At 35.0% G+C, this 16,107-nt stretch overlaps 1 protein-coding gene and 1 long non-coding RNA gene across 2 annotated transcripts in view; one reads left to right on the top strand and one right to left on the bottom strand.

Annotated features, from left to right (window-relative positions):
- LOC309475549 overlaps positions 1-16,107 on the top strand; it is a 209,829-nt gene that overhangs the window by 30,519 nt on the left and 163,203 nt on the right. The window lies entirely within an intron of this gene.
- cxcl12b (chemokine (C-X-C motif) ligand 12b (stromal cell-derived factor 1)) lies at positions 2,320-11,978 on the bottom strand. The gene is made up of 4 exons (XM_082138182.1): positions 11,823-11,978; positions 8,757-8,874; positions 6,492-6,575; positions 2,320-4,353 (listed from the first exon to the last, which is right to left on the bottom strand). The coding sequence occupies exons 1-4, from the start codon at positions 11,887-11,889 to the stop codon at positions 4,323-4,325; spliced, it is 300 nt and encodes a 99-aa protein (XP_081994308.1). The 5' UTR covers positions 11,890-11,978; the 3' UTR covers positions 2,320-4,322.

Genomic DNA, 16,107 nt, shown 5'->3' on the forward strand with positions numbered 1-16,107 from the left:
GGATCGCGCTGTCACGAGCCTGTTCTCCCGCGCCGGGGAAAGGCGGGACAAATTACCGTGTGATTGATTCGAGCCCAACGCGCTGCGGTTCCTGTCCGCCCAAAGAGCAAGACCTGAGTGTGGTTCTTATTAGTACTAGATTGAGCTGTTCAGAGCCGTACAGTAAAACATGACCGAATCTCAATCCCTGGATTTCTCCAGCTCTCCAGAGACGGGATAACATGGACCGCCGCTGTTTTAGATTGATCTGGAGCTGATTCGAGCTGAGTTTGATGGCCTTTCGTGAATTTAGTCATTGAACCAGAAACATTTCTTCATCGCAGCACGTAGACTACAACACATAATTATGCAGAACGTCAATGTATTTCGGTAATGAACATCTGGATGCAAAAAACCGGAGGTCTGGAGCTTGATTTTGGTATGCGGCTCTATTTATATCCCAAAACTAAACCCACTTAGCCTACTTGTGTAGCGCATTATTAGCAGTGTTAAGTTACTCTAAAAAAGTAATTCATTACTAGCTACTAATTAGGCCTACATCTTCAACAGTGTAATCAGATTTTAATTATTTTCTCTACAAAATATTGGATTAGCCTATTACTAATTAAATCCTATCAACCTCGACCAGTTAAACAATAAAGGGATAGACACGAAACTGCACTTTTGATTCTTTCAAATAAACAATATACAATTTCATGAATTATTATTGAACTGACCAGTGTGTAAAGGGAGAAGGGTTACATTAAAAACTTAACATTGCATTTTGATGTTAAACCCACACTGTAAAATTATATTTTCATGATTTGCTATCGCAATTAACTTTATTCTTTTGTAAAATCAACTTAGATAATTAACGCGGTTCAGATAACATAATATTTTGAGTTTCTATTTATTAAACCAATCTCCTTCATTGCATCAACTCAAATTTTTATTTTCAATTAACTACATTTTTTACTGCAACCAGGTAACTTACTTTTTTCAATTAAAACCAATATTTTTTTTACTATTCACTATTGTGTTAGGCTATATAGAATTGTCTACACAGTATTTAATGCAATTACTGCAGAAGTAGCTGTAATTAAATAACAGAAATATTAAGAGTGATCCCTCAAGGGAAAAGTAATTAAACTTCAGCAATTCGATTATTTATTAATTAATTACTCCCAACACTGATAGTATTGATGATTTATTCTTATTATACAATCCCTGATTACTTTTGAAAGCACATTTTAAACCCGTCCACATAAACCGTTCCCTCTGTTCTCAGTATGAAAGCTTAGTCAGACGAGGAATCAATCTGTGTCATATGTTTCCAGTTTTAGAAGTGACACTTTTAATGTATTTGTAGACCGACCTTGTTGCGGAGGACTCATATCAAACTTTCACTACAGATATCATACACTCAGGTTTTAAAAATGAGTCCAGGGGTCCAGCCTTTCCTCAAGGTCCAACATCTTGAAGAAATGATTTTTACAATAAGTACCAGCTGTATTGATTTCAGCACTCTATTGTTCACTGACTGACAATCTCTGATTGACACAAACCTACAGTTGAGTTAAACTGAACCACCTTTTCGTAGGTGTAGTTTTAGATTCTCAGAGACGTTATTTTTTTTAATTATTATTATAGAAAAAGGTGATTTATAAATGTACAAATTTCAGTTCTCAGTCCTTTAGTAATTAAAATCATCATTTATAATCTTAGTAAATATAAATGCATTTGATATGTCACGGTCCAGCAAATGTCTTTTCCAGAAATCCGTGTTTTAGGGTGCAGACGTCTGGCTCTACTGACCCTGAGGCAACATTCACACTGGGGCCTTTTTAATAGGACATTTTTACAATAAAAAGTTGCATTTAGTAACAGTGGAAAACAAAAGAAACATACATCTGTCCAGGGCTTATTAGAAATACCTGATGAAAAACACATGTTTGACTGTTTGTTTATGGTTCCTAGAGTTCCTAGAGGAAAATTCATAAGGAAATGTCATGATGAATTTATGTATGTATACATACATGTATATAAAAACAATATTTAAATATAAATTAAAAAAAAATTCTTATATATGTATATTTATATATATACACTACCAGTTTAGTAAAAAATAATAATTTAGTAATCCATTTTTTAAAATTAAATTAAATTAAATTAAATTAAATGTAAAATTAAAACATTTTACCAGTTGTAAAAATTATATGATATAACATTTTCTTTTCAAAGGTTTCATTTAAATGAGCTTGTAAACTGCATATAACTCGGACAAGTGAATAATTGTGGAAGTGTGATCTGTAATACAATGCTCTCTAGAAATTCCTTCATATTGTACTGTTGTGTTTTTATTCATATCGATCAATACAAAATACAAAAATAAATCATTACATTACAAACTCCTTATATTTTTAAAGTGGCTCAAAAACAGCAATTGGGCATTTGAGTCAAAACATGATCAGAAACAATGTGTGTTAGATAAATGTGTTAATGTCATGGAAACCATAATCACAGTCATATCTTAATTTTGTGGCTAAAAACAATTCACGATACATATGGAATACATAAAGTAATATTAATTTAGTCTACAAAAATCGCTTGCATTCATGCGGTTCAGTTTTGGTCCCTGTTCAACCCATTTACTGACAGCCATTTAGTGCTGGAGAATATTTACATGTTGGTTGTTCTTGTTGGATCCAAGTCACAACCAGTATGACACACATTTAGGCCACTCGACAGTGCAGATCTGTATGCAAATGCTGTTAATTAAGGCCCGAGTCACGGAATGTCGCTCGATACACAAGAGCAGAAGTTTTAAGCTGCCATGGCGTGATTGCATTAACAACACCTGCTTTATACATATAGCATATCTGCTTTAAACTGCATATTTCTTGAATTTCAGTGTATGGCATTTGCTACGCACAGGTAGCAGAGAGGAAGAGGAAGGCAGGAAACTATGATTCTGTTTCCTGTAGTAGCAGCCCTGTGCCAAACGTGTCTCTGTTCCAAAACCTTGCTATCTCTTACTTACATAGTGCACTGCTAAGTGCACAACACTTACTGCCTACTATCTTCTAAGGGTAGGTTTACACAACGATGTACTAAAAATCTAAACGTTTTTCCTTTGCATTGAGACGACAACATTGTCAAAACGATCTCCGTTCACACGGATCCGTGAAAACGACTAAAAACCCTGTATTATTCATGCCAGGCCAGTAGATGGCGATGTCACTTTGTAAAGACACACTAGACGCCCATAGACTGAAAATGTTTTCACAAATTCGCATTTTTGTTGTTTACACGGAGACGATAACTGTATCGTTTTCAAAAACGTGCACTTTGAAACCCGTTTTCAAAAGATTGCATTTTCAGGCCCTCAAAACGGCGTTGTCGTGTAAATGAACGACCAAAAGGCATAAAATGTTTGACGTTTTTAGTTGAAATTGGTGTCGTGTAAACTGTTACGGAACTTTGTAAGTGATTGATTTGAAACACACTCCACAAAAATGTTCAGCTCACAATTGATTTCAAACATGGCGTTAGCATGTTGCTAAGCTAATTGCGGAGTTTTTAAGAATAAAAACGCATAGAAATACAGGGAACAATAGTCCATTTTTTACTTTTTATTTAATATTGAATGAAATTTGAGTATATTTATGAATTGCTTTTCACGTCCGCCTTCTTGGATTTTGAATTGAGCTTGTCGCAATGCATTCTGGGATTGCTTCAAATGTGAAATACAACTGATACTGACGTAAATTTAATAAAAGGCAGTTTATTTAGTCGTTTTTCGCATTGGGTGTCTAGGTAGGCGGCTCATTAGGTTTTGGAACAGAGCTAGCGTTAGCATGCTAGCTCATTCATGTGTGCTGATGAGCTTTTAAACACCTAGACTACAGCTAAAGTAAACTTGAACAGGGGCAGTTTTAACTTTCTGCATCTTTTTCACTTGCTTGCGTCCCTTATTAATCCCAAACTATCCTAAAGGTTAAACATCCCTATGACACAAATCCACAAACTCTCATTTTTACTGCCCTTTAAGTTGCGGAAATCCTGTAAATATTTCTCTTGCCTTCACATTCACACGTTTAAGGTCGCGTTCAATCGCTTCATTCACTCGTGCACCAGTAAATAGTCACAGCCAGCAGTAGCAGTGCGTCGGGATGAAGGTGTTTGGTTGTGTTTTGGTGAGCTGCAGGCTGGTTTAGGTGAAGTGCTGTTTGTGCAAGCAGTCCAGAAAGAGGAAGAGTGATCTAAGGGAGCGAGGGAAGAGGACGTGTGCCTCTTTAGAGGTCAGAGATGCACCATGGTCCTCCCCGCACATCCTCGCGTGTTTACTTTGAACGCTTCTTTGACTTCTTTATTCTGAAAGAGAAAGAAAAGTCGTATTATTAGAGATGAACAAGCACTTGTTTTGTTTTCCATTTACAGTACTACTTTCAAGACTAATACTGTAGATGTCAATGCTGAAACATTTATTACATTTCTGAGGATGAAACTAATTGTAGTCTTTGAACATTTCTATGAACAATTTTTTTGTTTTTTTATCAATCTAGAACATAGTTTTTAAGTCTTTTGCAAGTAGGTCACTTGGAACAAAAAGATGACTAAGTTTTAGATTTATTGTAATAAATTTAGATAATTCACAGAATGCCTTAGATATAAGTGCTATTTTAGTATTATTTATTTACTAATATAGCACTTATTCATATTTTTGAATGGGTTTTTATTTGTAAATTTGCAGTTTTACTTTAAGTTGTCCTAATTTTGTTATGTGCTTTTGTCATCTTTATTAGTTTTGCTTTTTTTTTTTTCTCCAGACTGACCCATAATAATCAACTCATCTATAGTGTTTTTTTTTCTCCCTTTTTATGTTTTAATGGCATCATTCAGTTCGGCTCAGTGGCACAATAGGAGGCCGATTATAGTGGTGTAAAACCTCTCTGCTCTGCCTGTTACCTCATCATTAATCTACAATTAGTGTGATCAATGAACAGGGGTTAAATGCTTAAGGCTCTGTGGTGGAGCCTAATTACCTACTTAGGTAAACGTGTAATTTATATAATCTTAAATTACCCAATAACATTCCACATATGCCATTTAATTGTCAGGAACAACAACTTGTAAATTGCAGCTAAGATTTGTTTTAAAACACTTAATGCTAAAGCACCTTTACATTTGCTTTTGATGTAAAGTAAATTGCGTAAATGAACACATTCTGTAAATCCTTCTCACTGCAAATTTAATACAGTTGATTACATACAGATTACATTACATCAGAACATATACATTTCATTATTTCCTTTTAATAAATCGGTGTGATTCCATGATAGGTTTTCTTATGTAAAGCATTGTTTTACTTTTTTTAAAACGTTTTATAATTAGAGGGTTAGAGTAATTTGTTTCTCGAGCGATAAGTCATTCCAGAAATCATGGCAACGAATGTCGATAGGTCTATGTATATCGCAGCCACTGCACTAGCCGTCATTTTGAATCGAATGAGATGTAAGCGTGTTATCCAAGCATTATTGGCAAGAAAAAAGGCCCTTATTCTTGGGAGCGGAACATATGAGATGTTTCTGTGAGGTTATAGAGGTGACCAGGTGTCTCGCTAGGTGATCTCTAAATGCAGAAAAACTGTTTGCAGTTTTGCGAAATATTCCTTTTTCGAATTGGCTGAAAAAACACCTCATGCGAGCGTAAAAATGTTTTTGCGATATATGGGAGTTTTTGCGAAATTGATGTGTTTCCATTGGGCGTATTTTCAAATTCGCATTTTCAATTTGCGCAATTTGAAGGGTAATGGAAACGCAGCTAGTGTTACGTGTAAAGTTATGTCCTCACTTTACATACTTTTTTGTATGTAAAGTGTATACACGTAACTTTTTGTTACATTTATTACTGAAATAGTAAGGGTACGTTTACACAACAACGATGTACTAAAAACAGAAAAGCTTCCTTTGCATTTTTCTCTGTACAGACGACAACGCTGTCAAAACGATCCCGGTTCAAGCGGATCCGCGAAAAACGGCTAAAGACACTGTATTATTCATGCCAGGCCAGTAGATGGCGATGTCACTTTGTAAAGAAACACTACGAGCCTATTGACTGAACACGTAATACATGTGCGCATGACGACACCGTTTTCACAAGTTCATGTTTTTGTAGTTTACACGGAGACGATAACGCTATCGTGTTCAAAAATGTGCACTTTGAAACCCGTTTTCAAAAGTTTGCATTTTCAGGCTCTCAAAACACCATTGTTGTGTAAATGAACGACCAAAACACATAAAGAATTTTCAGTGTATTGTTGAAAACCGTGCCGTGGCACCTTAGAATAAACATTTTGTAGTTTAAGTGTTAAACATAATTTATTTTCCAGTAGATTTGTTTACATTTTAATTCAACGTTTTTAAGTCTATAAGGAAACAGACTGTATCTTATCCCATGATTCCCAGTGAACTGTTTTTTTTTTTTCTAGTGTAGAAAGAGTTTCTTCTTACTTGTTAATGGCATTCTTTAGATACTGCTGAAGCCATTTGGTCTTGGGGTTGATGCAGACCTCTCTGTTGTTCTTCAGCTTGGCACTGGTAATGAGAGAGAGAAAAGAAGGGATTTGTTTCGGACGAGAGCAATAGAGAGACTGTACCTTTCTCCCTCTGCGGCTCTACAGTGTGTTTCATCAGATCGTATCAGCTGTCCGTCATGGACTACATTTCAGCTCCTCTATTCTACTGTACTGGCAGGAGTCACTGCACTCCATCAGATAACTGGATTGAATTAGAGGCGGTCCGGTTCGTGAGGATAATGTTGTGCTGTCTGGAAGTTCGGAATTTTTGATGATTCTGAAGATTTTGACTGAGATTCCCAGAACTGTGCATGTGCATATAGTTTGTCTAAAGTAACATCAATTATTTGATTTCCTCTGAAATTGTCAATACACTGATACATTCATACACATTAATATCTTAATAATTATCGTTCTTGAAGTAAACAGACTGTGATGGTATGTTTCCAGTTATTAACATCGTAAATCTAGCAACGTTTTTTACATTTTCATTTAATGAATCTACATTTATAACATTGTAAATTCTGTTTTATTACCTTGGCATTAATATATAGAAAACTGATTAAAACGGCTACGTTTTTTCCTCTTTTGAAAAGTCATAGAAACGGTATCGTAGATCTATCTATCTATCTATCTATCTATCTATCTATCTATCTATCTATCTATCTATCTATCTATCTATCTATCTATCTATCTATCTATCTATCTATCTATCTATCTATCTATCAGTCTTTCTATCTATCTATCTATCTATCTATCTATCTATCTATCTATCTATCTATCTATCTATCTATCTATCTATCTATCTATCTATCTATCTATCTATCTATCAGTCTTTCTATCTATCTATCTATCTATCTATCTATCTATCTATCTATCTATCTATCTATCTATCTATCTATCTATCTATCTATCTATCTATCTATCTATGTTACATCCTTGCAATAACTAGGCCTACAGCAAAATTTACCTTGATATTTGCCCAAAAAAACTTTTGCTGGGAGAATTTGTTGGTTAACGACAAATAGAAAAAGTAAAGTGTCTGAAATTACTCGAGCAGAAATCTTTTTGATTGATATCTGACCTCCAAATTTGCTTCGGCACAGCCAGGAAAATCCCCTCAAACGCTTCGTTCACCCACACATGGAGAAAACAACACAAATGACACCCAGACTTCGCACCTCAGTGGCAAAAGGTTGTGTTTGAGAGTTAGCGGCTCACGTTGCCATTCAAATGGCTCCTATTCGTATTGCTTACACCTCACACACACACACGGATCTCTCAATCTGTCTAGACAAATGGAGCCTGTCGGCTCAGATAAAAGATCCGCTTAACCCCAATTCTACACACGAATCCTCCCAATCAACCTCCCGATCAGTAAGCTAACTAAAAGTGTAATGCTACCCCCTGTTTGTTTTCTGGCGGGATGTCTTCCATTGAGTTTATCTTGAGAGAGTTTGCTTTTATTTGTTTGTTTGTTTGTGATTAGGGCTCTGAGTTAATCTAGCTAGTCTAAACGATCTTTTGCGCGAGCTTGTCGGTGGTCTGGGACTGAGACAGCAGGTAGTAATTACCTCACAGCTAGCTAATGCTAACAACCAAATGAGTGATGTGCGTGTCTAGGGGGGAAAGGGTAGGTGGCTGTCTTTCATCTAGGGCTAGGCCAATGAATCCGAAAGGCTTTCTAAACAAGATGTGTGGAAGGTGGCAGATTAAAGGTGATTTCCTCCGGCCAAAGTTTGTTCCCCAAATGACCCTTGGCTACATGCTAACCTCCGTAACCCCTGTAACCTTGATCCCCTGTAGCGCTTTGGCTTTTCTGCTGCTGACGGGGTACAAATGATTCGGTTTAATGCATTCCAGACCACTGAAGTAATACCAAATGCTGGTAAAATGAATAGGACAAGGTCACCCGTAACACAAAGCTAATCATTTTGACCCTTAACAATTATTGTGTCATGAAAACCTGAACGCTCATAAGGACAAAATCACTCTCTCAAATGTTCTCATTCGGTCCTTTTTTGTTACTCTGTTACTGAATAACAGGACACATTGCTTCTTTGCAACTTGGAAATTTGCAACTTTAAGAGCTATTTTTGGAGCTCTTAAAAGGACTATCATTGGTGTACTTGTGGAAAGCATGAAAAATGTGGAAGAGTTTTGCTGTTGTGAGATAGACGGCCGTGGGATGTGGACTCACATGACTTGGAACGGGCAGCTGGGCGTGTGGAGGAACTTAATCTCACGGATGCTCCTCTGCGGGACGGTGTTGAGAGTGGACCGGCACCAACATCTCTCCACCAGACTGATGGGTTTAGCTGTGACGGGATCAGAACAGAAAGTATGGAGTCAGTGCTGGAGAAATTAGGAAAAATGCCTCTTATATCAAAGAGATCTGAAGTTACAGTTTGTATTGAAGTGATAAATCAATACACTTTCATGAATTAATTCAAAGGTTTGGGGTCAGTATGTTTAAAAAAAAATAAAAAATAAACTTTTATTCAGCAAGGATGCATTAAATTGATCAAAAGTGACAGTAAAGACATTCATAATGTTACATAATATTTCTATTTTAAATAAATGCTGTTCTTTTGAATTTTCTATTCATTGAGGAAACTTGAGACAACATGTTTCACTGTTTCCTCAACAGTTTCAACATTGATAATAATCATAAATGTTTCTTGGACATTAAATATTAGACTGATTTCTGAAGGATCATGTGACACTGAAGACTGGAGTAATGATGCTGAAAATTCAGCTTTGCATCACAGGAGTAAATTGCATTTTGAAATATGTTCAAATAGAAAACCGATATTTTAAATGATAATAATATTTCACAATTTTACTGTTTTTACTGTATTTCTTGATCATCAAATGCAGCAGAAAAGACTTTTTTCAGTAACATGTAAAAAAATCCAAAATGTTTCAATGGTAGTGTATAAGATCTTCAAAATACAGATATTATATTAGAAACACATTTAAAAAATTTAAAATACTTAAGATAATTCCTTGCTTCTCTTCATATTATTTTCATTAATTCACGGAAATATAGTTTAAAACAAATCTTGTTTTCAATTTTAAAATGTAATGTACTGATTTGTGTCATATGTAAAAAAAAAAAAAAGATAATAAATACCCAATACCCAATTACCCAAATAATATATATATATATATATATTTTTTTTTTTACATTGCAACAGATTATCACAAAGTTTTTGCAGATGCATACAATAACAAGATGGATAAACAGCTGTTTCTAGCTGATCTGAACCTTTAAAATTACTTGACAAAACCTTTGTATTCAGAACTTACAAAAGACACAATGAAATCACATATTAGAAACTTAATTCCCAACTAAAGCAATCCATAGTTCCTGTTAATGCAATATCATCCTACAGTACAACTCAAATCACTGAACTCTCGAAAGCATCTTCTGAAAGTGTCCGATCACCTGCGACCATTAACAAACCCTGATCATTAAAAAGAGATTAGTCTGCATTCTAGTGGCCCTCGTCCATTCACACAGGGGCCGGCCTGGCTTTTCACTCGCCACGTTTTTCATCAGGAGCCTTTCTGAGGGTCCTCAACATTAAATACGGCACAATCCCATAATCACACTATGCCACTCCAGGTTTAGACCTGAATATGTGCATTAAATGAATCTGTTGAAGAACATTCTCTGAATGGTTTCACATCTCCCTGGTTTCCCTTTGCACTTTGCCGAAACGGACCCGGTTATGAGGCAAGTCAAACTCTGAATTCCCACAGATATTTCCGACACTCTCTGTTCCCTTTATCATGTTAAACACCGGCCCATTAAGCCTTGACTAAACACTGCGCCAAGTGAACAGCGCAGGAACTTTTTGCTTACTATTCCCTAATTAGACAGTAATTAATAGAGCTTGCGGATAAGTAAACAGTGCTAGTTTTTTGTTTTTTTCACAGCAGAAACAACAAAGCCAGACTTCAGCTGGTTAAACATCTCACCGAAACCTTCTGTCCTTTTAGATCAGACCCGCTAACATGTAAAGACATGTACAGCTATAGTGAAGACATATATGCTAATTTATGCAAGGCATTTACCAGCTGCAAGGTGATATTAATGGAACCTCTTAATGACCGTTAACTCCTTAATGATCATTAACTGAAAACAGTCACTATTCTGGAAAACTTAATACAGCAGTTCTGCCATTTATGACTCAAGTAATAAAACATTTCAGCAGAACATACACAGAAAAAACTTTTACGAAGTTGTAAATAAAACAAAGATTATTGGATTATGTTTTACAAGAAAATGCTATTTCAGTGTTTCTATTTAAAGATTTCCTGTTTTATTAAATGTTACTTGCCGTTTCTTTGTAATTATTGTGAATTTTACAAGCAATTTCTCAAACAATTGAAAATTGGTTTCAAAGTAAATCCTACACCATTTTCTTCAGGGTTTAAAGAAAAGCTATGAGTTTTTGTTTTGTTTTGTTTTGTTTATTTTTGTTTTGTTTTTGTCTAGTTTAGTTTAGTTTTGCTTTGTTTTTGTTTACTTTTTAGTTTGCTTTGTATTTGTTTACTTTTTAGTTTAGCTTTGTTTTTGTTCAGTTTTTAGTTGTTTTACTTTGTTTTTGTTCAGTTTTTAGTTGTTTTACTTTGTTTTTGTTTAGTTTTTAGGTTTTACTTTGTTTTTGTTTAGTATATATTTTGTTTTGAGTGATGTATTTAAAATGAATTAATATTACACATTATAAATGTATATGTAATTTTTTTGTCATTTTGAATATATTTATTTTGTTACATTACAATATTACATTGCTTGTTACATTACAATATATTATTTTATTACATTTATAATGAATTCACCAATTTCATTTATTATAAATGTGTTAAAAACAAGTTTTTATTTATTTTTATTTTAGCGTAAGATGCCCAGGATGATACACCAGTATCCATCTAGCTACATTTAAAAAAATTATATGATCAATAAGTTATGACAACATGTTTTTACATTGCTTAAACTCATCAAAATAAGTTAAAGTTAAAGTTAAACTTTTTTATGTTAAACAAGATTTAACACATTTTTTTAAGTCAGTAAAATGTAAATTAAGCTGAAATTAATTAAACATCCAAGTTGATTGTACTTAAAAATTGAAGGCAGCAAAATAATTTTACAATGTATTGTTATTTATAGTTAACTGAATTGCAACACAACACGTCAAAGCATCATCTGAAAACTTAAATGCTGTAAATCTGTAAATGTTAGTCGTAACCCACTTACCGTCAGTCTCTGGGCTCCATATGGCGAGCGTCAGCAGGGCCACCAGCGCTAGAACTTTGCTATCCATGCCAAGTGTGTGTGTGTGTGGCTTTTGTCCGTCACAGCTAGCTTCCAGAGCTCAGTGTGGCGTCTCAGAGATCTGCGAAGTGTTAAGACTGAGGACCAGAGGGAAACACTCCCCCCTTTTCTCAGGAGGAGGGGATGAAGGAGGAGGAGGAGGAGGGAGGGGGGCTGGACCCTGTCCTCCGACTGCCACCTTCTCCAGCGAAGGTCCGAAAATATTCTGGCAAAGATTCAACAGTGACAGTCTGACTCAGACTCTCTCTCTCTCTCTTGTTTCTATCTTCCTCTGCATCTTTTTTCTCTTCTCAGAGGAGCGGAGAAAGCAGAGTCCCTGCTGTTATCTCAGTATTGTTGTTTCTCAATGCTTCGATTTGTTATTGTTTGTTTCATGTCATGTTTTTCTGGTAGTCGACTTTCACTTAACTGGCGCTGCTGTATTTCCTGGCTCTCAGTTTACCAGCAGATTCCCTCCATTTTAGGATTCTATATGATTCGGGTGTATCTCAGGCAAAAGTTTGAATACACACTTTTTGTGATCTTTAAGACCTAAAAGCTTAAATGCTTTAAATGTCACAAGATAAAAGCCATGGGGAATTGGATTGACTTTACCATTACATTAAAATGTTTTATTTTGCAGCATTTTTTTTTTTCTCTTAAACTATCAAGGAAAGGTATTTTATATTCAGAATATTTAAATGTTGGGAAAGAATTTTCTGCATTTTGTAATTGTATTTGTTCTAGAAATAATATCTGTAATAGTGAGCTTTGCCTCCAAATGCTGTAAATACTATCACTGTTAGCTGATGCCACTGGCACAACTTACCCCAAAGCAGCTGGCACATCTTACCCCAACTCATTAATCATTTGTGACTAATCTGCCAAATATTTATCGGCAGTTAACCAGAAATTATTTAATATAAAAATTATAACTTTTTTATTTATTATATTACTTTTTCAACTTCTCTGAAGCCATTACGATGCCTTTGTGTAATTAACAGACCAAAACTGTTATCATTTGCTCTGCCAAAGCTCTTAAGAAATTAATTTGCATTTGTTTTCATTCAAATATGGGGCGTTAAGACGTGTCATGCCATTTTTCACGATCACTATCACTAGCGTGACATGTCCTGACGCATCATATTGAGTTATTGAACAACAAAGTTCTTGCCCAGTTGAACAGGCCTTTGCAACAATGCGAAAAAAACAAGAAAAAACCGAGCACAGACCAAAGCAAGGCCATGTGAGTGTCCGTCTCCATAAAACAGTGGCTGGTGAAGTACCTTTCAAACAGAGTCAGTGGAGACACTGTGTTACACTTTTAATAGGCAGCATTCAGACCCTCACGCTGAGAGACCAAACCCCCTTAACAGCCCGTAAACTTTAGAGGGTGTTGATAGTTATCAAGCGGTCAGCCGAGGTGCGAACAACAGGCATGTGAAAAGGAGCGGTATACAAACTTAACATTAATTATATGTTTTTGAGGTCATCGAGAGTCTGTTGTGTTTCAGTGGCACTTCAAACGTCTTGCAGTTCGTAATATTTAGTCACAGGAGTGACGTTTGGCACGTATGACAAACAATATTGCAGGTGGAAAAACAATCATCCCTGTTAAACAACAGAAGTATTTTCTTTGTTGTTTAAATGTATACTTGGAGTATTTTAGTGATCCCTTTTGATCTGAGATCAAACGCTCGGATTTTCAGCTTTAAAATGTAAGCGCTCGAACTTTTTTTTGACTTTGTTGTTTTTTCTGGCTTTGGGGCGTCCAGTGATATTAGTAAATCCTCCCGTTAATGTCCACATTGTTGATCTCAACCCTTGGCCTTTTTTAAAGTGCAAGTGAGCAGGAGGATGTTGAAAAGATTACTAAACATCACTACTGACCTAAGTGACAACTCTGCAACTTGTATCACTTTAGAGGGCAGAGGGCACGTTTCACATCCTCAGGTTTCGTGTTTCAGAGAAACGTTTTCCTTCACTTTGTTCTCACGAAGAGCTGACGGACAACCGAAGACGAATGCATGACGCAGGACAGTAAATAAATCACTTTATATTTGTGTTTATTTACATTTCACTGAAGCAGAAAATTACACTAGGTGAGAGTGGGGGTAAGTTGTGCCACTTTTTACCTATTTCCTCTAGGCCATGGGATTGAGAGAAAATGGGTTTAAGTTCAATTGTTGGGGAATACATGAACAATTTGCATAAATGAGAACCAACAGTTTAGTAATGCACGATGCATTATCTATTTTATCGTAAACTATCTAGGAACTTTTTTTTAATATTCCGAATATCTAAATGTCGCGAATTATAATTTTTTCACTGGTATTTTGGTATTTGGTATTTGGAATTGGTATTTGTTACTGAAAGATTATTTGTAATGGTGAGATTCGCCTCTAAATGCTGTAAATAATATCACTGTTAGTTGATGGCGCTGGCACAACTTACCCCAATGCATCTGGCACAACTTACCCCAAAGGTACCATTTTAGTAAAAAAAAAAGTTTTATTATTAATTAATGGCTAATAATTTAGCAACTGAGGGGCCACAACACCATTTTTAACTAAAAAGAGAAAACTTTTTATGCGTTTGGCCGTTCATTTACACGACAACGGCGCTGAAAACGTAAATGTTTGAAAATGTGTTTCAGTGCAAGTCTTTAAAAACGATACCATTTTCGTATCAGTGTAAACTACAAAAACGCAAATTTGTGAAAACGGTGACGTCACGCGCGTATGTATTACATGTTCAGTCTATAGGTGGATAGCGTTTCTTTACAAAGTGACATCTACTGGTCTGGCATGAATAATGCAGCGTTTTTAATCGTTTTCACTGACGTTTTGACAATGTTGTCGTCAGTATTTGAAAAACACAAAGTAAAAACTTTTCAGTTTTTAGTACAGCGTTGTCGTACCCTAATTTATATGGGTTTATTTATTGGCAGTTAATTCATTTTAATTTTAATTCATTAACAATATTAATTCACTATATTAAATAATGGCTATGTACTTGGATGCATTTACCCAGATCTTTACCAAATGAAACCTAAAAGCTATTTTCAACATAAAAAAATGCTTACTGTTAATAACAGTTGGCTATTTATGATTGGCCCTTTATGGTAACATGATAAAAATGACTGCTTTTTAAACATTTTTGGTGGTATAGTAGGTTTCCTTCTCTCTTCTGTTCTTTTGATGTTACGGTATTGATTTCCATCTAGTACAAACTTTAATGAATGTGATGATATACTTTTGTTGGTCAAAGATTCCATAAGGAGATTATTTACATCCATTCGTGATTACAGTTAATACAAATATACTAAACACACAAACCTTACAAAAAAGGGAAGAAGTCAAAGAAACACAAAACCATTAAACAAAATACATTTGCACATACGAGCCACACTCAAACTCCAGTCCTCAGACTCAGTATCCACTGGTCGATAGGCATCTAGAAGCAGCAGGTGTGTCGTAGCACTCAATCCCAGGAAAGCAGAGCCGGAGGTCTGATCCGTGCTATAGCGCTCACATCTGTCCTGAGAGACTCGCTCCTTACGCATGCAGGGTTTATTATGTTCCAAACTGAGAAGCTGAGATGTTTGTTAGGAATCAGAGGACAACTATTGTCATCTTTGAAAAGAGGGAACACATTAAAGGGATGAAAGGCTTCCCTCTGCTGGTCTCTGCGGCTGCACGGCAAATAAAAAACAATCACTCTCCATCAGACTTTTTAAACAAACCACTCAACCGTTCAGTCTATTTGATGGCAACTTGTGGCAACGCAGTCACCGGAAACAAATGCTACTTCAGTAGTGTTTCATTTTTTTTAAATAAAGATTTTATATATATAATTGTGTATATATTTTTTTTGTATGTATTTGATAATATGTTGTATATATATGTATATGTGTATATATATATATATATATATATATATATATATATATATATATATATATATATATACATACACATATTTATTATTACATTTTTTTTAATATAATAGGCTAATCTAGTAATACATAAAATATATTAATATATGTATGGTCATATATTAAAATATATTTATTATATATTGCATATATAATATAAAATAGTAGTATATACAATATTATAATTATACATTTACCATATATAATTATTTATGCTACTGCAATAGTGATTATTATTTTATTACATTACATAATTTAATAAAATTATAACATATTATTTATTGTTGTGTA

Source organism: Leuciscus leuciscus (genome assembly GCF_965113295.1).
Source record: "Leuciscus leuciscus genome assembly, chromosome: 15".
Lineage (NCBI taxonomy): Eukaryota > Metazoa > Chordata > Actinopteri > Cypriniformes > Leuciscidae > Leuciscus > Leuciscus leuciscus.

Coding starts and splice junctions, on each gene's coding strand:
- cxcl12b (XM_082138182.1), bottom strand. CDS start 11,889: ATGGATAGCAAAGTTCTAGCGCTGGTGGCCCTGCTGACGCTCGCCATA. Junction 6,576..8,756: donor AGCTGCCCGTTCCAAGTCAT/GTGAGTCCACAT, acceptor TCTCATTACCAG/TGCCAAGCTGAAGAACAACA. Junction 4,354..6,491: donor CTAAAGAATGCCATTAACAA/GTAAGAAGAAAC, acceptor TTTCTCTTTCAG/AATAAAGAAGTCAAAGAAGC.